Source organism: Coprinopsis cinerea (genome assembly GCF_000182895.1).
Source record: "Coprinopsis cinerea okayama7#130 chromosome 1 map unlocalized cont3.1, whole genome shotgun sequence".
NCBI lineage: Eukaryota > Fungi > Basidiomycota > Agaricomycetes > Agaricales > Psathyrellaceae > Coprinopsis > Coprinopsis cinerea.
Window position 1 is genome coordinate 945,563 of NW_003307544.1, and position 20,777 is coordinate 966,339.

General features: G+C 51.5%; 9 protein-coding genes across 9 annotated transcripts; 6 read left to right on the forward strand and 3 right to left on the reverse strand.

Moving 5' to 3' along the window:
* Positions 1-617: 617 nt before the first annotated feature.
* On the forward strand, positions 618-1,749 carry CC1G_13606 (hypothetical protein; the record flags this gene model as incomplete). The annotated part of the gene is made up of 8 exons (XM_002912027.1): positions 618-633; positions 692-819; positions 1,059-1,111; positions 1,232-1,280; positions 1,337-1,362; positions 1,446-1,517; positions 1,594-1,643; positions 1,700-1,749. The coding sequence occupies 8 exons, from the start codon at positions 618-620 to the stop codon at positions 1,747-1,749; spliced, it is 444 nt and encodes a 147-aa protein (XP_002912073.1).
* A 407-nt stretch (positions 1,750-2,156) lies between these two features.
* Positions 2,157-4,243, forward strand: CC1G_04436 (hypothetical protein; the record flags this gene model as incomplete). Its single annotated transcript, XM_001828413.2, has 7 exons — positions 2,157-2,667; positions 2,988-3,172; positions 3,225-3,293; positions 3,353-3,842; positions 3,894-3,963; positions 4,019-4,105; positions 4,161-4,243. Exons 1-7 carry the CDS (start codon positions 2,314-2,316, stop codon positions 4,241-4,243), a joined length of 1,338 nt encoding a protein of 445 aa, XP_001828465.1. The 5' UTR covers positions 2,157-2,313.
* Positions 4,244-5,393: 1,150 nt separating this feature from the next.
* Positions 5,394-6,689, forward strand: CC1G_04437 (hypothetical protein; the record flags this gene model as incomplete). Its single annotated transcript, XM_001828414.1, has 5 exons — positions 5,394-5,497; positions 5,554-5,567; positions 5,647-5,834; positions 5,901-6,316; positions 6,371-6,689. The coding sequence occupies 5 exons, from the start codon at positions 5,394-5,396 to the stop codon at positions 6,687-6,689; spliced, it is 1,041 nt and encodes a 346-aa protein (XP_001828466.1).
* A 371-nt stretch (positions 6,690-7,060) lies between these two features.
* On the reverse strand, positions 7,061-8,675 carry CC1G_04438 (threonine aldolase; the record flags this gene model as incomplete). The annotated part of the gene is made up of 6 exons (XM_001828415.2): positions 8,428-8,675; positions 8,354-8,368; positions 8,225-8,300; positions 7,681-8,174; positions 7,387-7,622; positions 7,061-7,327 (listed from the first exon to the last, which is right to left on the reverse strand). Exons 1-6 carry the CDS (start codon positions 8,555-8,557, stop codon positions 7,061-7,063), a joined length of 1,218 nt encoding a protein of 405 aa, XP_001828467.1. The 5' UTR covers positions 8,558-8,675.
* Positions 8,676-9,236: 561 nt separating this feature from the next.
* On the forward strand, positions 9,237-9,784 carry CC1G_04439 (hypothetical protein). The gene is made up of 4 exons (XM_001828416.2): positions 9,237-9,269; positions 9,328-9,450; positions 9,506-9,528; positions 9,577-9,784. Exons 1-4 carry the CDS (start codon positions 9,261-9,263, stop codon positions 9,644-9,646), a joined length of 225 nt encoding a protein of 74 aa, XP_001828468.1. The 5' UTR covers positions 9,237-9,260; the 3' UTR covers positions 9,647-9,784.
* On the reverse strand, positions 9,702-10,397 carry CC1G_04440 (hypothetical protein). Its single transcript, XM_001828417.2, has 3 exons — positions 10,289-10,397; positions 10,194-10,232; positions 9,702-10,140 (listed from the first exon to the last, which is right to left on the reverse strand). The coding sequence occupies exons 1-3, from the start codon at positions 10,314-10,316 to the stop codon at positions 9,836-9,838; spliced, it is 372 nt and encodes a 123-aa protein (XP_001828469.2). The 5' UTR covers positions 10,317-10,397; the 3' UTR covers positions 9,702-9,835.
* Positions 10,398-10,622: 225 nt separating this feature from the next.
* CC1G_04441 (U3 small nucleolar RNA-associated protein 4) lies at positions 10,623-13,856 on the forward strand (the record flags this gene model as incomplete). Its single annotated transcript, XM_001828418.1, has 6 exons — positions 10,623-10,892; positions 10,943-11,110; positions 11,165-11,577; positions 11,628-11,751; positions 11,802-12,494; positions 12,549-13,856. 6 exons carry the CDS (start codon positions 10,623-10,625, stop codon positions 13,854-13,856), a joined length of 2,976 nt encoding a protein of 991 aa, XP_001828470.1.
* Positions 13,857-14,171: 315 nt separating this feature from the next.
* Positions 14,172-15,512, forward strand: CC1G_04442 (hypothetical protein; the record flags this gene model as incomplete). The annotated part of the gene is made up of 1 exon (XM_001828419.1): positions 14,172-15,512. The coding sequence occupies one exon, from the start codon at positions 14,172-14,174 to the stop codon at positions 15,510-15,512; it is 1,341 nt and encodes a 446-aa protein (XP_001828471.1).
* Positions 15,513-16,075: 563 nt separating this feature from the next.
* On the reverse strand, positions 16,076-20,729 carry CC1G_08618 (DEAH family protein; the record flags this gene model as incomplete). The annotated part of the gene is made up of 9 exons (XM_001828420.2): positions 16,076-18,144; positions 18,378-18,782; positions 19,042-19,116; positions 19,170-19,285; positions 19,435-19,534; positions 19,590-19,747; positions 19,796-19,976; positions 20,025-20,093; positions 20,208-20,729. The coding sequence occupies 9 exons, from the start codon at positions 20,727-20,729 to the stop codon at positions 16,177-16,179; spliced, it is 3,594 nt and encodes a 1,197-aa protein (XP_001828472.2). The 3' UTR covers positions 16,076-16,176.
* Between the last annotated feature and the right edge of the window lie 48 nt (positions 20,730-20,777).

Genomic DNA, 20,777 nt, shown 5'->3' on the forward strand with positions numbered 1-20,777 from the left:
GGAGGAAAGGAATCCTTGAGGCGAGGTGAGGTTATCGCATGAGTGTGGTTCGTGGCGGGAGGAAGGGATTGGAGGTGCCGGTGACACGTTATGCGCGTCGTTAGCGGAGACAATAATTCGTTTTCGGCGCTGGAGGTTGCCTTATCTGGAATGGGTAGGGGCGGGGGAGGAGAGTCGGTGGACTTGGTTCTTTGGCTGCCTACAGGTCCATTGATGGCTGTCTTTTAATGGTTGCCTCGAGACTTTGCGATATAGGGATACAGCTCAGGAGTAACTGGCTGGAGGGTATTGGCCCACCAGACGATGGGGCCGAAGTTGTGGTCGCCCCTGCGAAATGGTTCTAATTCTTCTGCGGTGTCCTGTTTTGAGATATAAAGTCAGAAGAACTGGGTCCTCTATTTATTACTTGTATTACTAGGGCTTCAACATATCCCTAGGATTAGCGTTATCGTCACCGAACGGTCCTGAAGTAAAAACAGGGGCTCCTTTCCCATTTTACACCGAATTCCCACGGGCTGAGCGCTTCTGACGCGCCTGGCGGGTTTCGAGCATTGCTTTCTGTGTTCGTGTCAAACTCTCCAGGCGGTCGCATCTCAAAACACCTCTCCTTGTTGGACATGGGTGATATAGATTGTAAGCTCAATACAATTACTCGAAGCCAATACAACTAATCTGTATTCCATTTCAATAGTGAAAAGTTATTCTGCCATTGTGGCTATTTCATTGTCTATTGGTTTTCTGGCTGGCCAGCTTTTTTCTAGGAGAGGGAAGGCAGCTGCTTCGGAAGATACATTTGGGTTGGATGATGAATGTAAAATGGTGCGTTGACGTGGTACTGGCGAAATGCATGATCCTCGGCAGCTCCGGACAATCTACTGGCCATCTGCAGTTCCTAAACACTTGGAGGTCGCCCTTTATCGAGACCCATGACGACGGTGGTTACGCCCTTCCGGTGGTGCCCTTTCACGAGTCCTAGCGATGCTGGGGTCATGCTTTTCTCTGGAATACATATCCCGGACGCGCGCTTTCTGACGAATTCTTTCTGCTTCTGCCGACAGGTCTTGGTCGTACGAACGGATCTAAAGATGGGTTCGGGGAAGATTGCTGCTCAGTGAGTGTTCTTAGTCTGACCTAGATAACCAAGCTCGCTGACGCGTTGTCGAATGTCCTCAGATGCTCGTAATGCGTTCGTTGTGACTCCGCTCGCATGTCGAAGGCTGACTTTCCATAGGCATGCGACGCTTGCCTGTTATAAAGCTATGCAAAACTCCCACCCAAGGGTATGTAGACATTGGAAGCCTCTCAGGAGTCGTTGAAATGCTGAAGGTTGTCTCAGTTGCTCAAACAATGGGAAAGAACAGGGTAACTCCTTCTAGAATCTGTCTTCCGACGCTCCCTCTTCTCAGACTGTAAAGACAAACAAAGGTCGCCCTAAAATGTTCTAGCGAAGATGAACTACTCTCCCTCCAGAAAGAAGCACGTTTCCTCAACTTGTGCGCGCAATCCATCCGCGACGCGTGAGTAGTCCCTGTCAACATTCCAGTGTTCAGAGACCCTGACGATCCCTTTCTGTTTGTTGATCATGCACTGCAGAGGTCGAACCCAAATTGCCGCAGGATCACGGACAGTACTCGGTATTATCGGTGAGCAGTTGCATTAAATTTGGCTTTGACGATCTATTGGAGGCGGAATGATCCAGGTCCAGCGAAACTTGTGAACCAAGTGACTGGGAAGCTGAGGCTACTATGAGACCCATGTCCTAGAAGTGAGGCATCCTCGCCTCCTCAACATTTGCCACACGCCTTTTTGCGTCCCCCAAGCTGCGTCCAGCGGCAATGAAGCTGAGTCTGGGGTCATTTATGATCGGACCTCTTGGCGTTGGTAGGCGACGGTGAAGCTATTTTCGTCCGGCCGTGATTCGTACCAACGGTTTCAGACTGTCCACGTAGAGGTAGCCCCCATATGCTAGGTGACCCTGTATGACTCTTGCTTGAGAATATACGGCCTTTGAAGCCCATCTGTGCAAAGTTTTGAGTTCTGGAATGCATGCGGCTTCTCGCTTGGCGGCGACAAAGCGACTGTCACTAATCACGAAATCAACAACAAACAGGGATGCCAACCGCGGCGCCGGCACCACCTGCTTAACGCTGGACAACCACTACCGCAATCTATTCACGGTCTTTTCTTGTCTTTCCTTTACAAAATCTCACTGTCTTTTTTCTACTCAAATCCCCACTCGAACGCCGACCGCCACCAACAACCAACCACCAATCAACAAACTAAACTAGCCAAGGCCGTCGTCCTCTCGCCGTCATGTCGGGAGCAGCATCAGCACCCCACTCCCAATATCGCCAACACCACCAGCAGTACCAGCAGGACAACACGCACCCCTCATATCCGCATTCATCTGAGGAAGATTTAAAAGCACCCTACGATGAACTCATAGACGGCTACTCTGCACCCTACGCCCCCAACTCAGGCCACCAGACGTACACGATTGGCGGGGCGGCGACACACCCGACAAGCCACCGGCGAGGGAATTCCCAGCCTATGAAAAACATCCCTTTTTCCTCGAAGCAATCTGAAGAAACCCACGAAACGATGTCGTCGACGTACCCGCCGCTAACACCTGCGAAGGAGGCTGATAAGAGGACACTATGGCAAAAGGTGTGTGTGTGTGTGGTTGTGTTCATGGTTTTTGGGCGACTTGGGGAGGGACGGTGCTTGATTTCTGGACGAACCGCCGCTGGTGGACATTGGTCTGCTGCCTGGTAATCTCGCTTTCAGCGGGCATGCATTGCCATAGTCCTTCCAGGCGAAACAGGCACTGCGAAACCGGCGGCCATTGGAAGCGCGGGGAACGTTTTGGGTCGATGGACACACCACTGTATTATTGGAATGCGGCCCAGTAGCCATCCCCGAGGGTTGCTCAGAACCATGGACATTTGACATGGTGTTTACGGAGGTGCTAATCACTGCTTTTCTAGATCCTACCGGAGTCGCTTGCATGTCGGTTATACCTTGGGGTGGTGCTGGTGGAGACGACAATAGACCTTGCGATTGAGGGAGAGCTGTTTCTACGGGTACGGAAGATCGTCGAGCAGGCGGACGAGGCAGACAACCCGACTGCAACACGGATGCCGGTGTACCTCAGTATCTTCGCGCTGGCGCAGTATGTTCCCCATCATTCATCCTATCCCGAACGAATGCTCATTGCCCAATAGCGTCTTCCAGTTTGTCATGGCTCTCGACGCCGTCTATGCCCGTAATACCCTTCAATTCATCTCCCTAGCGTAAGTCTCGAGCAATTAAGTCCCGGGTTTCCACGTTCTAACCACGGGTATCATCACAGTATCTTCAATGCCCTTTTCCTTTTGTACGCTATCATCCAAATCGGCGAAGTCAAAGAAGCCGTCGCAGGCACTGTCGTCTCTGGCGTCTCAAATGTACCCGTCAACGTCCTCACCACCATCATCCCAATTGTCATCTCTCTCGCCGAAATCGCCTACATTGCCCTCGGCTGGAAGATCTACAACGAGTTCGGTTGGAAAGTCTATAAATTCCTCGGCGCAGACAGACGGATAAAGAAGATGTACGCTGACTACCAAGTGTACGAATGCTTGGTCAAGTTTGATGTCTTCTTCTGGGTGGGGTTCTCGGTGCAGTTTATTTGGCTGGTGTTGCAGGACAACGATTGGGAGTATTACGTGACGTGCGCCGCACTGCCGTTGTCAATTGTCCTCCTGGTTGAGGGACATCTGGCAGCGAGGTATGAGAACAAATGGATGATGGCGACGTTTATGTGTGGATGCGTAGGAGCTATGATTTATTTCATCTACAAGGTACGTCTCCGCGCTTTTTCTCTCTGAGCACAGGCTAACCTTCCCTTGCAGCTCATCAGAGTACTATTGAACCGCGATACAGAGCAGTACCTCCTTGTGTGGAAATCACTGACAGTGTTCTGTGAGTCGTACATCATCCATAATTGGCGCACTTTGTGCTGACTTGGGATTTGCAGCGGTCCTTGCTATCGCGCTTCTGATAGCTACCTTTGTATACTCAGTGATCATCCTGAGAAACTTTGGCCGAGGCCTCAAAGATGCATGTACGTATTCCTGCGCTGCTCTCTCTCTCTTGCCGGCGCTCATAACAGCACACAGTCGCCCGCAAAGCCAAAATGGACAACAGCCCAACGCATCAAAAGGCAGCAAGTCGGAACCTCAACCGGATGAGCATAATCTAAACGACAACGACAGCAAATCCCAAATCCGATATACAGCTTGGAATCCGCAAACATACCATACATCATACATAAACCACGCAAGGAACGATCTTTCACGGTTTCACTCACAATATCTGCCTCTGTCCTCACTCGCTCGCTTCAGTTCAATTCTACTCTGTACGCATTAGTTGATTGACTTATTACCAGTAACTTACTGCAACCCCCACCCATGGACTTCATTTATCCGTCGCACATTACACTAGTTCTCACTACTTTGTCCCTCCCCCTTGTCCTTTGCCACCACCACCACCACCGCCACCGCCACCACCGACCGCCCTTTTGCCGTCTTCGCTGTTTCACCGGACCCACCCTCACCTCGTCGAATTCGCCATTCAATCCGTCTTCTTGAATACGCCGCATGAAGCACACTTCAACTTTCTACGATGTATCCTATACTTATTGGCTTGTTATTTTTTATTTCTCTTTCTTCTCTTTTTTGCCACTCTTTCGCAGTACGTACATACGTTTCCCAATCGACGTTGGCGGGGCCGGGCTGGATCTGACCCTGTAAACAACAGTCTTTTTTTCGACTTGGTTGCTGCGCGTGGGTAAGAGGGATATAGGTCACTTGGGCGAGGGTTAGATGCTTGGGCGAAGGTTAGACGTTAGACAAGTTTTGAGTATTAATCGTTCCGATGTAGGTAGTTTTTTTTTCTATTGTTGGATTTCGCTGTTTTTTGTTTTCTTGGGGCTTTTGGTAGGATTAATTCATGATTTGTTGGTTTGGGGTGGAACATGAGAAATGAGATTTGGAAGATGGGGTTGACCCCTATAAATGACCTTGACCGCGCGCTGCTTCCCTTTGGACCTGTCGTTCACCACAGCCATCTTTGTCGGTTCGTGGCTTCGTCCTCAACGCTCTAAGCCTGTCCACGATTGTGTGGTGAGAACGCCGTAGTACTAGTCGGGTACGCCGGCGTCTACGTTTACCGGGAATTGTCGAGTCTTCAGCGTTTTGGACAACCGGTCAAAAGGCGGTAGATATAAGGAACGCGTGATGTTGAGCATCCTGCCATTGGCATTTGTTCATCGGTTCCTCCTTGGCCTTGATCTTAAACGGTGAACTGCTCGGACACTCGCTCGACCTATTGGCAGACCAGAAGCGATTCAGATGGCCCCCCTCAACGAAGCTGTTAAAGTCCATCGGACGCGTCTGGAGGGTGCGAAGACGGTGGTGTATGAAGGTGTTATGGATCCAACTTGGAATATTGGAAAGTGGGTCTCGTCCTATGATTCATTTTGCTTGTATTGGTAGCTGACTTTTTCTCTAGTGTTCCGTGTGGAGGTAAAGCTCTATCCTTGAAGAGAGGCCCGATGGCGACGAGCCTAATGATTTTGAAATTTATTGAATGGCTCCCGTCCAGGCTATTCCCTTGCTCTAATACTGGAGGCTTGTATCCAGCACCAAGCAAAGACTGAACATATCGACCCTCTGCATATCTCTGCGCATTTTTTTAAACCTACCAACTCGAATCTTCCGTTCAGGATTCGTGTTTCGACGGTCAAGTCGGGGCAGACTATCACGAATTTGACGGCAGATCTTTTACAAGCTGTGCGTACAACCCTATCTCGCTACTTTGGATTTGGTGCCCGGGAGAACTGACGGTGAGGTTATTAGGATGAACTGAGGATCACCTCCCATGCGATGTTTGGGTCCAATGTTCCTTCCCCTTCGTCCTCCCCGCAGGACAACTTTATCTTGCAACCACCCTCTCCCTACGCCCGACGCATCCCAATCTATTCTCACCCCTCTCAAGCCACCCGGCAACCCATGTTCGAAGTCTGGAAAGACAAAGACCACGTTTCCTGGGCTTGGGATGAGCAGACTCTCGCCCAGAACCGGCCCGACCATCCCAACAGAAAGAAGGTAGGGAAGGATAGTGTGGGCGGAGGAGGAACGGAGTGGGCTGCGTGGTATCAGTTCACCGCTCCGACTGAGAAGTTGTCGAGTGCGTATATCCCGTTTTTGGCGGATATGTTTGTGAATACGACGCATTTGATTCCGGAGGAGGAGGGTGGGGAGCCGGAGGCTGCGTATGTCCTTTCTCCTTCTCACTGAAGACGAAAACTCATCGAATTGCGTTGTAGAGCATGGTCTCCGACTCTAACCCTCGCCATCGACTTCAAGTTCCCAATCCGCCTGCTCACTCCCGAGTGGCACGCACGCAGGACAGCGGGGTTGTACTCGGCTGGTCGGTTCATTAATTACCCTCAAGGCCGACATGATATCTACGTCGAGGTTTGGAGTGCACCCTCGGAGATTGGTGAAGGTGCACCGCCGAAGGAGGGGTGGAGAGAGAAGCAGGTGTGTTTGGCGGTTGCGACGCAGATGGCGTTGACGCTGCCTGTGGCTGTTAATTTGAGGAATGGGAAGAGGAAGGGTCAAGGAGGGGAATCGAAATTATAGAGTGGTACCCTGACTGACTGGGACGGGATGGGCCCCACTATGGGCTTGCGACTTTAACCCCGCGGTCGCGTAGTTAGTGTGGGTCTACTTCGTTCTCGTCTGGTTTTAGAGATACTAATTTGGCCGTGTGTTATGCAGAATACAGTAAACACGGTTTGTCTATTCGAGCTTCGCGCAAAAGGCAAGCTGGCCAGTTAGACTGCCCAGCATCCCACCGTTCTGCTGCCCAATTAAAGGCTTGTCCATACGTTCACCTGAAAAAGCTGAGATGCTTATGCTAAGAAATAGTATGCAGCCACTCCAACGCCATTCGATACAGTTTTGCTCTTATTCAATTCCAATAGTTACTGTACATGTCGCCTAGCCCACTTCTACTTCGCAACTTTAGGTGCTCTCCTAACGTATACGTCCTTGAATGCTCCATTGGTTTGCTCGTCAAGTTGGTACACAAATCCTGCATCCTTCTTCTCCTGGGCCAGTTGTCGAACGACGGATAGGAAGTCCTCAACAGCTGCTTCTGAGGTCTGGATATGGACGACGAGACGGGAGCCACCCAGGATCAATGGTTCGTTCAGCGCGTATCCCCTGTCCGCGATTTCTTCGTAGGTTACGCCGACTGTAGAGGGGTCGTAGAAGATCTATATACGCAACCGTAAGTATCCTCAGAAGGATCCCCGAAGGAGACGGTAGCACATACCATACAAGTCTCAGCCTCGCTTAGGATTTTCACTCCGATGTCCTCTAGGCCACTCTGCAGACGTTTGGCGAGAGTGTGGACGCGAGAGAGTTGAGGTAGGTTGTGCGTAAGAGCGTATGCCGCAGACGCAGCGAGGATACCCGTCTGTCGCATGCCTCCTCCAAAGAGTTTACGGAACCACCGTGCTTTTTGGATGAAAGCCTTCGGGCCTGCAAGGCACGAGCCTACCGGGGCGCCTAGAGGGAAATCGTCAGCACCAGTTCCTCAAGCTCTCTTCGAGGATCCAAAACCTACCAAGCCCCTTGCTGAAACACACACTAACCGAGTCAAAGGGTTCACAAAGCTCCTTCACACTCGTCTCTGTCTCCACCGCGACGTGCCATATCCGCGCTCCGTCAAGATGCAGTTTGGCGTTGATAGACTTGGCGTAATCCGCGATACGCAGAATTTCAGACTGGGGAAAGATACTCCCATTGAGTGTGTTTTCTAGGGCGATCAATGTTGTAGGAGCGCAGTGGATATCAGAGCTGACGACGGCGTTCTCTTGGATGTCTTCGAGAGTGAGGTGGTGTCGGTTTGAAGGTGCGACGGGGATCAGGTGGGCGCCGGAGTGAAAGGCGGTTCCACCGGCTTCGTATTGGTTGATGTGTGCGCGTTTGTCGACTAGCACTGAGTAGGGTGGTTGGGTGAGGTGGGTTCGGATTGCGATTTGGTTGGAGGCTGTTCCGGAGGGGACGAAGAGGGCTGCTTCTTTGCCTGTGATTTTGGCGATGTGTGCTTCTAGTGCACTTGGGTGTGTGAGTAGGTTCAAGGGGGACTTCGGGAAGAAAGGACATACGCGGTGGAAGGGTCGTGATAGACGTCGTCACCCAGGGTTGCCTGAACGGCGTAGGCGTACATTTCCTCAGTGGGAACTAGTTCGAGGGAATGAGCCCTTCTCATTCATGTTGTGGATAGACTAACTGACCCGTTACGGTGTCCGCTATTCAATGCGTCCGTCAGCAAGGCCATTCGCGAAACACGAGGAGGAAACGGACGTACAAATGAACGTCCGAGCAATTTCCTTCCTCTTCTTCGCATTCTCCTCTACATGGTTCACAGTCAACAAGTCTAGCTTCAACTCGTCGACGACATTCGACAGGGCAGTTCCATTCGCAGCGGTGGTAGCCATTCCTCGTGTCGTAAAGCTAGAGACGTGAATTCGATACGGATAGGGGTTCACTGTAAGTTTTGCGCGTCGCTGTGAAGAGCTTGCAAGATGCTGGCGGAAGGAACGAGTCAAAGCTGAAGAAAGAAGGATCCTAGTCATCTTTCAAGTGCACATGAGACCCGGTTTATATATGTTGCCGTGTCACGGTGCTTTCTGGGGAAGAAGCGATGTGGTCGGTTTATCATCCGAAGTGACGGAGTCATAACAATCGTCAGGCGTAAAAAAACAATGTGTGGTGAGGAATTGCCGCATGATCCCGTTTGATGTTGTGATGCTTATCTTTGCTTCATTTCAATAGCATTTGGATTTCTAGTCTTCTTATTTCTAAGGCGAAGGTATTCCTTGGAATTCGAGAATCTTTCAGGAGTTTGGACATCGGGTTGGATAGGCTAAAAGGATGAGATCCGAGTGAACCTTGTGGTCATTCTCCAGGCCCCGACGCTGCTAGCATACACTTGAAACATGCTGGGGATTTGGACCCTAGGGTTCAGTCAATTCAAATGCAGGGAAAAGGCGAACGCAAGGACCGCCGAGTGTTCTCGCTCTCGATGGGCTTTCATTAGTGCTGACATAATCTGATCAATTTGAGGGCTGCCCCTGTGCAGGCGGCAACTCACCTTCTCTCCTCAATCGTTCAGAACTTTCTTCCCTCGTCAAAATCATCATGGGCAACGTACGCAACCAACTCGCCCTGTGCTCACCGTCTGCTGTACTGAATCCGGCGGCATCAGGGTGCAAAGGCGGCTCAGAAGCGCGAGCGCAACGCTGACAAGGGCCCGAAGGCAGGCAAGAGCCAGCTTAAGGTCAACGAGGCTGCCAAGTCCATTATCTGCACCCTCTGCAGACAGCCCTTTGTGAGTTCATCGCCCAGTACTTTGGTTAAAGGCTATCTGACGTTTAGGATGGTAGATGAACACCACGAGAGCGCCAGCGTAAGCCAGCTTGAGGCTTTGCGTATCGATAACTGAACGGATTTCTAGTCTCGAGGACCATGCGTCGAACAAGCACAGCAAGACCTTGAAGGATTGCTTCCCTACTTTCCAAGCTTGATTCTCTGCGGCGTTTTGGGACCATATCTCTCTCTGAACGGGCATTGGGTGATATGTTCGAATTGGGTAGTTGGGGGTTGCTATTATGTGTGTGTGTGTCATTATTACGCCTTGCAATAGGATTCGTACGTTTCGTTCATATGCTGCGTGAGTGTAGATTATCCATAGCGGCGCATGCGCGACTTTTTGCTCATCTATAGAAGCACCCGTAATGACTCCCTGACCAAGTCGTCGTGTCCATTGTTGGCGGCGACGGCGGAGAAGGCAGTGTGGTAGTGGGTAACGGCAGTGGTGTTGAGGTGGACTGTCTAGAGGGATCCGAATGCGCTGGGGGCAGCAGCACCAGCGCCTTGTCCTCGATTCTGAAGCTTCTCTCCGACTTTCTTCTGCACCTCGGTGTACTTGCCAACACACTTGTCGATGCAAACGCTCTCTCCCTTGTTGAGGTCGCCGTCGTTGGGGAATTTCGCGCCAATGCACTTGGTGTAACATGATCTAAATTGAAATGAGTTGGCGTCTTGAAAGCTATCCAATTGGCAAATACGAACGAAACCATTCGGTTGAAAAAGTCGGTGACGGTGTCAAGCCTGGAATTCGAATTCAGTCAGTGATGTAGCGCGCTTCTCTGGGTGAAATTACACACTCTGTGACGGCCATCTCGACCTTTTCATAGTTAACTTGGCCCGAGGGGGCAGCAGCACCGCGTCCAGAGAGGAAAGACATGATTTGAAACTTGGAGAAAAGGAAAAGTGAGGAAGGGAAGAGTTAGCGCCGCGTCAGAGCGACACGAAACGGATGGTCACGTTTTCTGGCTCCGCCAGGGCGTTTCCCGATCAGGGCACCTTCCCGAAAAAACTTTTGAAGTTATCCCATCAATTTACCCTTCCCAATCTCAACGGTATGTTATTTACAACCTTCTCCAGATAAAACCAACTGAATATCTCGGATTTCATAGTCTTATAACGAAAGAAAAGGCCATGGCCTTTGAAAAAAAGAGAGAAGGACCGACGACGACTCTTGCGGTACACCGCTGCAGATTCGTCGACTATGCTCCTTCTGCAATCACCGCCCTCGCGTTTGCACCCCTGCCTTTGCCCTCAATAAAAGGCAAAAAGTCGACGGCTACGAATAAAACAGTTCGATTTGGAACCCTTGCTGTTGGCCATGCAAACGGAAACATTGACCTGTGTGAATGGATGGGAGGAGAACAAGATACTCAGTGTCCACAGGCATGGGTTGTGAAGCAGGTTGGTGTTCTATTGGAATATACTGTTATTATATCTAACAACTCGTAAAGACAATCCCTGGACCGTATCCTTCAAAAGTGGATTCATTAGCGTTCGTTATTCGCGACCCCGACACCCTCGAAGAAGATCAGGTACCCAAAATCTCAGAATTGAGACTGTTCAGCTCCGGTGGTGGAAGTGAATTAATCGAATGGGACATTGCGACGTCGCGTATCCGAGTGGGTACTTTATCTTACCTATCTCCAGCCACTTATTCTAACATTCCCTTGCAGCAAACGATCAACTCCCAAGGAGGTGCCATCTGGTCAATAGCCGCCAACCCTTCCTCGACCATGCTCGCTCTCGGCTGTGAAGACGGCACCGTTCGTATTCTCTCGTTAGAGAACGATACCCTGACCCATGTTCGGCGGTTAGGCAAAGTCAAGTCCCGTATGCTGAGTATCGCCTGGGGCCCGCCGATTCCCAAAACCAATAACAACAAAAAACCCTCGTCGTCGTCTAATAGCGATTCGGACGACGATGATGATGATGATGAAGACGAGTGGGAGGATTCGTGGTTGGTGACTGGGTGCTCGGATAGTAGTGTCAGGAAATGGGATGTTAAGACGGGTCAGGTTTTGGAGAGGATGGGAACGGATAAGATTCGAGGCGAGCGGACTTTGGTTTGGAGTGTTGGCGTTCTTGGGTACGTTCGTCGCTTTCCAGGGCCGCTTTGTTGCTGAACTCATTTACCAGGGACGGAACAATCGTCTCGGGAGACTCCATGGGAATGGTCAAGTTCTGGGATTCTCGCACTTGCACCCAGCTCCAAAGCTTCCAAGCTCACAATGCCGACGTTTTGTGCTTGACAATCAGTCCAGTCAGTACGATCTTCTTAGCCTCCAAATCAGCCCTAATGTGTTCTTCCAGGAAGGAACAGCAGTATACACCTCCGGTGTAGACCAAAAGACTGTTCAATTTTCACTCATCAAGGTCGCCTCTGGATCTTCTGTCCAATCTTCTCGCTGGGCCCAAACAGCTTCAAAACGCATGCACTCGCACGATGTCCGCGCACTGGCCGTCTGGCCACCACACACCCCAATCCCTCCCTCCTTCCTCAAACAACGACAAAAAGCCCGCAGCTACTTCCCTTTGGACATTGCTCCCATCCTCGCCTCTGGCGGTCTCGACATGAACTTGGTGGTTGCGCCTGCAGCTTTACCCTCCAGCTCGGTGGTCAAGGTCACTAATCCACTGGATACGAGTACGGTCGCTACCTTCGAAGACGCGTATCATCGCAGGATTGCGTATTCCCAGGAAGGCCGTGTTCAAGTTTCCAAAACTTCGAGATATGTTTCGTGCATTAGAGAGGCTGGTCTTACCGTGTGGAGGATCGTGGACAAGCCGCCACGAACGGAGACTGAGGACCGAATGGACGAGGATGAACAGGCGCCTTCGAACGAAGAACCCGAGGAAGAAAAGTATGAAGGAGGTTGGGAGAAGGTGCTCGAGATGGACTTGAAGGTCACTTCGAACATTATTGCACACCGGATATCAGACGATGGGTCGTGGCTTGCTGTTTCGGACATGTACGAGACCAAGTTGTTCAGGCTAAAGACCGATGTAAGCATCCGGAGGCGTTGTGTCCATTTCATCCTCTGATGTTTTCTTCTCCAGGACGAAGGTCAGGTTACGCCAAAACGCGTAAAGGATTTCTCGTCAATCCTCCAACCCCACATTCCTCCTTTGCCGACTCCTCGTGGATCGTCGAAGCCTCAATACCGCGGAACAGGCTCGCTTACCCTCCAATTCACGCCCGACTCTTCAAAACTCGTCCTGGCGACGACTGCTCCTTCATACATCCTCGTCGTGGACCTGACCGGAGACAGTCCCCAGGTTCTTCGAAGGTTCGATCACCATTTGCAATCAGACACGATTGTCCAGGACCGAGTGATCGCTGGTGGAAAGCTTAAGGAGAAGGCAAGCCCGAAGGTTAATGGTGTCAACCACAGTTCAGAGGACGTGGAGATGAAGTCTGCTGAAGAAGAGAAGGATTCGGAGGACGAGGCTGAGGATAGCGACGCCGACTTGACGCCTGCTGCACGACCACCTAAACCGACGACTGCCGCTGTCGCCCATCTTGCTATTAGCCCTGATGGCCAGTGGTTAGCTTCATCGTCACATTGCCTGCCCTCTGCAGCGACGTTGTCGTCTTCGTCGGCATCCACGTCGCATCATACGTCCACCAAAACGCACATCTACAACCTCGACTCGATCGCATACCACACTACCCTTCCTTCGTTCCCTCTCCCAGTTCAACACATCACATTCCCTGATGGTTCTTCTGTGGGCAACAGCGGGAGCATAAAACTCACGCCTTCCACTCTCCTTCTCACTTTCCCGAACAACTCGATTCAGGTTTATGATGTTGAACAGCGCCAGTTCCCGGCGTGGGGCAAAGACCTGTCTACGCTCATGCAAAGGAGCCGGTTCTCTTCGACTCACGACGCGGTGTTGGGTGCTACCTTTGGGTCTTCCTCGCCTTCATCGTCGCCATCCTCAAAGGATAGGTACATCCTGTTCTGGAGCGCGACGTGGTTGTGTAAAGTCAGTTTGGAAGCATTGGCTATGATTGACTTCCGCGCGCCATACTCGTCTCATTTCTCGAAGAGCTCGAGCAAGAAACGGAGAAGAGGGAAGGATAGTGCTGCCGCTGTTCCCCCGGCAACACCCAACCCCAAAGCCTCCAAAGCTAGCGCCAACGCGATTACAGATGCGACTCCTGGAGCGGGCGACAAGGAACCAGTTGATGAAGAGCTCAGTTACAAGTTGGGTGCAGCCGTGAGGATGGTTATGACGTATCGACCGATTCTGTGTGCGGATCTGTTGAGTTCGGAGGAATTGGTGGTGGTGGAACGTCCGTTGGTTGATGTACTCGCTACACTTCCGCCGGCGTATTTCAAGCATCGGTATGGCAAGTCATAAACAATGTAGGAGTGTTGTTTCGTTATACGCTATTGTGTATTGGGATAATAAAGTTGACGTTTTCTGTGTGTCTACTTGTTGTTATATCTTTCGCTATGGCTGTTCTATGTGGGCTCTCCGCCGAGGAAGGGTAGGTAGGCTGCAGCATGTTTGAACCTCGAGGGTGTTGTATCGCGATTGGTGACACCGCTGATGCACAGCCCTGAGGATCTATTATAATTATTGCTTGGCTCCATCCCGGCCCTTTATCTAAGGGTCTCAAGATATCGTTTGTCTCTTTTACAACCAACACCACTTTCGCTCTGAACCTCAGAGATGGCAGATCAGCCCGTAGATCCACCGCAGACGCTATTCCACGACCTCCCCGAAGACATCCTCTTGCAGATATTCCACGCGGCGCGGGAAGTCGCGTTTGGGAGAACGGCACGCGCCCTTTCACTTGTCACCCTCTCCCAGGTCTGTCGCGAATGGCGGAACCTGGCGATCTCTGCCCCCTCGTTGTGGACCGAAATCCAGTACCCTGGTCCACGGGGGCACAATTATCTTTCGAATCTATTCCTCGAGAGATCACGGCCCTGCTGCGAACTCGATGTCCACATCAAGATTTCTATGCGGGTCGAACAGCGCAGCGATGGAGAAATCGTTCGACACCCAAAGCCGGTCATGCAGGACGTCCTACAAGTTTTGAAAGAAGCAGATAGGATCCGGTCGCTGTCTTTGGTGTTGCCCGAAACGAAGTGGACCTGGGATCCGACCTACAGAGCCATCCAAGCCACCCCCTTCCCGAACCTTGTCACCTTGAATGTGTCGGGGGACGAGCTACCGTGGTCTTGGTGGTTCGTCGACGGGCGGATGAGGTCCCGACACCAAGGGGGAATACATACCCAGCTCACCCTTCCAACGCCAAGAAAGCTCAAATCGTTAACTATCCACAACCACTGTTGGCTATGCCACGCCCATCCATTCCGGGATCTCACCTACCTAAGGCTCAACTACTTCTCGCCGACCTTTTCGGAGTTCACGGAACTCTTCAGAAGCTCCCCGAAACTCCATACGCTGATTTTGCTCGATTTTGGGATGGAGATTGGGACGGATGAGTTGGCTGCGATGGCTGGAGGGAAGTCTGTGGAGAGGGAAGTCATCGCGCCATCGCTGACGACGCTTGTGGTCGGGTCGTACACGTTGTACGAGCCTGGGGAGGAGCGACCCATGCAGCCTGCTCGAGACACCTTCACAGAGAAGGATTGCGAGTCTACGTCGTGCCCTTGCTTCTTTAGAGGGATGACCGCCAATCGACTGCGAAACCTCGAAATTCTCACTCCATCGTCCATCTCCGCGACACATTTCTTGTCGATGTTGCGGCGCCGAGCTGATGCAAGTTCGAACGCGACTTCCAAAGCGACCGCAATAGGCTCTGGGACTGGGACTGGACACAGTCAGGAAGATTCGGACCCTGGCATCACGGTCAAATTGCAGATAACGCAAAGGGAATGCGTCGTGGGTCCAGATACAGGCGAAGGATACATGAAGCTGGAGGAGCTGGCTTCGGCGAATCCGAATACAGTCCATATAGGAGGATACTCTGCTTTATTTTGGATGAATCACTGGCCACGGGCAAAGGATCCTCGGGAGAGACCCCGGCCTCCCTCGCGGTAGAGTGTACTCTGGGAAGGCCCGGTACTACCTTCAATAGATAGATGACATCGGTTCAATACTATTGTTTTGCTCGTGATTATGTGTCAAAGCGATGTCAAGCAGGCGCGTGCCCCGGCTGGGAAATAGACGCGGCGCTTCGACAAGGGTCAAGTGGGAATTCGGTTACAAAGACTTCACCCGGAAGGACTATTGCGCATGGAATGCCATGAAAAAATATGGGGCTGAACGCAAATGGAACCCTGGTGCGGTGCACGGGTTAGGTATCTTTCCGTCCGGTAACGTCCTACCGCGGTACGAGGCAGCAGCTGAAAAAAAAAAAAAAAACAAAAAAAAAAAAAGAAACAAACAAATAAAAAAACAAAAAAAAAAAAAACCAAACAAAAAAAAAAAAACACAAAAAAAAAACAAAACAAAAAACAAAAAAAACAAAAAATGCCCAATTTAAAAGTTTTTGGGAGGGGCGCCCCCCCCCCACCCCCCGTGCGCCACTTTCCGACTCGAGAACAACAGTGTGATAATCCGACGCGAGTCCAGCTACAAACACAAAGAAGATTTTACGCGTAAAGTGTGAGTGTATGAGTATATGGTAAATGCATGCTAACTAGCCATATGAATGTGTCAGAGAACGTCCAAATTAGAGACTATCCAGGTCGTTACGAAAGAATCACAAGTCCAAGACTGCATCATCCGAGTTCATCTCATAAGAGATATCACCATTATCGGGTACCACGAAGCTCCCGAATTCGTACTCGTTTGGTTCACTACCCTCCCCGTCAGGCCCAGGTGAACTCGACGGGGTCCACTGCCGCCCAGGCGACATGCGACCAAAGGGTCGCCCTCGAATAGGACCGTTCATAAACATGGGTCCCCGGGTATCGTTAGGATCCTGCGTCATGAGACTACGCCGGTAGATCTGCGTTTGTTCATACGAAGGCGACACTTGAGTGAGGGGAGAGTTTTTAATAAATGCCCTGTCCTCCTCATTTTCCTCCTCGTCTTCAGACCATCCTTCGCTCTCTTCATCACCTGAATGCACAGCTTCCGCGTCGAATACAATGTTGCGGTTCTTGGCCAGGAGGGAAGGCTTTTCTCTTCGTGCCTTCTCACCCTTGCCATCAGGCTTTGATGACTTCTTCCGCTTACTTGGTCGGACGGGGGTGGATTCGACAGGTTCGAGGTAACGCTGAGAAGATGGAGGGGGTCGAAGATCTTCATTGTCGTCTTCATCATCAGAAGAAGCGACGCTGGCTATTATTCGGCGTCGCTTTGGGATTTGCACCGGAAATGTCGGTTCAGGTGCCTCTGGTGTGGTCGGGCTTGAAAGTTGAGCAGCGGTCGTGAACCTTGCGGGGAGTGCAGGCGGCGGCATGTCCGGTTTCAGTCTACTCTTCGCCGATGACGTTGTCGCTCGAGGTTTTGGAGGTTCTTGGAACGACACTTTCTGTCGCTCAGGTTTTGATACCACCTCCCTCGGGAAACTAGGAACAGGTTCCGACACCTCAATTGAATCATCACCGATTTCGACGCGTTCAAATTGGGGGAGTGGCCTGGATGAGGCGGCGGGTGGGGAAGAGGGTACAATCTCGATGTCCAAGTCATCGTCGTCATCGACTAACCATGACATATCGTCAAGGTTGCGAGCTGGCGGCGACTTGGGTCTTGGAAGACTGCCAGTGGGCTCTGGTTCTGGCTCGACAGGAGAGGTCGGTTCTTCTGCTATTGCATCCAGAGCGGCGATGATTCCATTACGAGGGAGAACGGGGTCCTTGTCCTCCGGGAATAGCTCCTCGTCCGTATCTGACAGGTCGATGACATCCATAGCCTTCTCGGGTGAGGGGGAAGCATATCGTGAGGCTCGAGAAGTTGAACCTGATGAAAGTGACCGAGCTGGCGCAAGGGAGCTCGTAGCCAGACCCTCGATCTCCATATCATCTTCGTCGCTCTCTCCCAACTTGGCCAGTTGGCTACAGGAAATCTCGGACAATTTCCCTATCACTCCTTCCTCCTTTGCCTTGCCTTTTCCCTTCGCCTGCTTCTTCTTTGGCGGAGCATCCGTTTTGGACCGTCGCAGACCAGACCCTGAAGACTTGGTTTTCTTCTTCGCGGTAGACGCAACCTTCTCCGACTGTGCTCGACGAAGAACGCCAAGGGCACCTTCTTCAATCTCCTCGTCGCTCTCTCCGTCTTGACCCAACTCTTCGAACGGCCGAGTCTCTTCCGGTATGGAATCAGGCTCTTCCTCCACTTTCTTTTTCTTGAATTGCTTCCAAATCGAGTTGGCAGATTGGAAGTCGGCTGACATTCCAGGGGGTATGTTCCTCCCTGGATCGTCGTTCCGCTTCCGTTTAGGAGCCCTCTTCCCGTCCGTGTTCTTGGGCGGCCTGGTAAAGGGTGCTTCGCGGACGTAGGGTTGGATCTCCATGACCTTCTCTACGCACTCTGGCCTAATGTTGTCAGGGAGAAGTCGGGGAACGTCGCAGTACAGTTCGTAGAGGTCACCGTTGGTGATAACCTTTTGAACTTCCATGTAGTTGGCTTTGGCTGTATCCATGTTGGCTTCTTCGCGAGCTTCGGCGAGCAGAAGGTGTACCTCCCCGCTCCGTTTGCGCCCAGTTCGTCCAAATCGTTGAACCTATCCAGCAGTTAAGAGCGGCGCGGCGGTATGACATGGACTGAGACTTGCCATACGAATTGGGGCCTTGTCAGAGTCATAGCAAATCGTGCAGTCCACAGCACCGATATCCAAGCCTTCTTCACCAATAGATGTAGCAACAATGACGTTAAATTCCCCGTTCTTAAATTGTTGAATAAGCTGAGAGCAAGGCATTAGTGGTTGCAAGGATTGAGTGCAGAATGCTAGCTTACCGCTTGCTGCTTCTTCTGGGTCAAACCCTTCCTCCCCTTCTTATCTGTAGCTTGACCAACGAAGGCCGCTGCCCGAATGAGCGGTTTATGTCCATCCAGCTCTTTCACAATCTCTTCCACTACCGCCCGGTAGGAAGAAAACACTATGACGCAACTGCGATCCGCGTTTTCAGGATTGTCGGCGTCGGGGTCCTGCATACGCGAGCCAAAGTAGTTGATCAGGATGTCTTTGAGCTTCTCCATCTTTGGGTGGGATGCTCCTCCTTGAGCGGCAATCTCGTCAAGCTTGGCCATGATAGCTTTGAAATCTGGGTCGTCCTTCCAAATTGGCTTTTTGTCCCCCACACCATCGATTTTCCTAATTTCGTCCAGATAGTCATAGCAGGCAGATATGCATCCAGTGAGCTAGAATACGTCAGTGAGTGCCAAGGAGAAAGGTTGAGATAGCGACTTACAAGATAAAGCATCGCACGGGCGAGGGAAGAGAGTTGTGACAATTGGCGATAGAACCTTTTGCCTTCCGGTTTCTTCATTATGGACATGGGCTGCCACGGGTGAAGCTTAACCGCAGCGGAAATGAAACACCCTTGGCTCCTCAGTGGCCCTGCAAGTTTCTAACGAAGTTATATTCGGCGACGACATGGAGGGCACAATGGTTGCTTACATCGATATACTTGATCAGCATATCCCGAATCTGGGCTACTTCGCCAGTTGGTCGGATGATATGGGTCTTTACAGCCTGTTGGGAATGGTCAGTCTAAAGGCGAGATTCAGGACAACGGAACAAGTCACCTTTTCGAAAATGTAAGGCTTGATATCCAAACTGCTCTCGTTACGAATCTCGATGTGACTGATACGAAGCCCATCGATGACATGCTGGACAGTCTCCACCTTGTTTCCAGGAGTGGCTGTCAGGGCCAGGATTCTGAAGTGCGGATTCTTAGCCATCAGGAACCGAACGACCTGGTTATAGCTGTGGTTGCCAGTCGCATGGTGTGCTTCGTCTGACATTCAAGATTATCGAGGGACTGTCCGGTGTAGATGAATGAACACCCACCGATTACGAGCAGAACGACGTCCGAAGGGTCACATATCCCGGACTTGAGATCTGACTCGAGCGTTTGAGGCGTCATATAGAAAACGCGTTTCTCTTCCCACTGTCATTGGTCTCAGGCATGTCGTCAAGAACCATTGTGCTCGCTAAGGACTCACATATCGAACTCGTAACGAACTCGCAACCTCTCCTGTCAACTCGACACCATCCGACCCAGGGATACCACAGGTGTCATGACAGGCCTCTATCTGCTGAGCGACGAGAGGTTTCGTAACGGCGAGAAAGATGATTTTCCCTTCTGGATACCACCTGTAGTCTAGGGGAAGGGCGTGAGCTTTGATCGCCAGTGGAAGCGCAGACATACAGTTTAACATGACCACACCGGCGATGAAAGTCTTTCCCAAACCAGTCGGAAGGGCAACGAGAGTGTTCTCATATAAACAGTGCTTGGCGATGTTGTATTGGTAGTCTCGTTTGGGCCGGTTGGTAGGGTATATCCAATGTTTCGCTTCGAGTAGGTCTGGCTTGAGTTTCATTGGTGGAGGCTAATTGGTGTCAGAAAGGTGCAATGCTTCAGTCGAGTAGAAACGCACCCATGGTCTAAGGACAACGCGTCCCATGTGAGACTGGATATGGCAGTCAATGGCAAACCACTCACCCAACTGTAAACGCCGTTAGTAAATGGGAATGTTAGCAGGAAAGCACGAGAACATACGGGGAACATATGGTGGAGGCAAATCCAAAGTCTCATCATCGTCCTCGTCGTCATCAGTCACCTTCTTCTTCCCTTTCTTCTTCGTTTTCCTCCCAGTTTCCGCGAAAGCAGTATGATCCCATTTCTTCACCTTCTTCGCCTGCTGCCCAAACAGATTGCGAGACCCCGACCTGGTCCTCTCGAGCTGAGTAGACCTTGGCGGACGGCTCGCTGAAGGCGGATGCGTAGGGACAACCCCGCCGAACAATGTCGTTTGCACAAGGTTATTGGAGTTCGTCCGGGTGAATTGGCGGGTCGAGCTGGTGCTGGGGCCTGCCACAGGAGCCGCCGGTGGTCTACTGTAGACTTCTTGCACAGCTACATCTACGGCTTCAAGATCTCTCTCGTCAAAGTCGAAAGAAATGTCTATCGACGAGTCCGCCGCGAGGCTTCGCGTTCGAGCTGGGGGCTGAGGTCGCGGTGCCGGCGGGGGTGGTGCTTGATGTTGCCTTGGTGGTTCCGCGAGTGCAGCGGCCTCAATCGCGTCAATCGCCTCTAGGGCCTCGGCGTCAAAGTCGTCGTCGAAATAACCGTCCGAGCTCATCGTTGCCGCCGGCGTTGTAGGAGGACAAGCACAAACGGACGGCGTAAT

Excerpts from the sequence above, each read along its gene's own strand:
- CC1G_04439 (XM_001828416.2), top strand. Across the intron at positions 9,451-9,505 it reads CCCTCTGCAGACAGCCCTTT|ATGAACACCACGAGAGCGCC; the intron begins GTGAGTTCATCG and ends TTAGGATGGTAG. Across the intron at positions 9,529-9,576 it reads AACACCACGAGAGCGCCAGC|TCTCGAGGACCATGCGTCGA; the intron begins GTAAGCCAGCTT and ends ACGGATTTCTAG.
- CC1G_04440 (XM_001828417.2), bottom strand. The coding sequence starts at position 10,316 with ATGAAAAGGTCGAGATGGCCGTCACAGA. Across the intron at positions 10,233-10,288 it reads GTCGAGATGGCCGTCACAGA|GCTTGACACCGTCACCGACT; the intron begins GTGTGTAATTTC and ends TTCGAATTCCAG. Across the intron at positions 10,141-10,193 it reads TTTTTCAACCGAATGGTTTC|ATCATGTTACACCAAGTGCA; the intron begins GTTCGTATTTGC and ends ATTTCAATTTAG.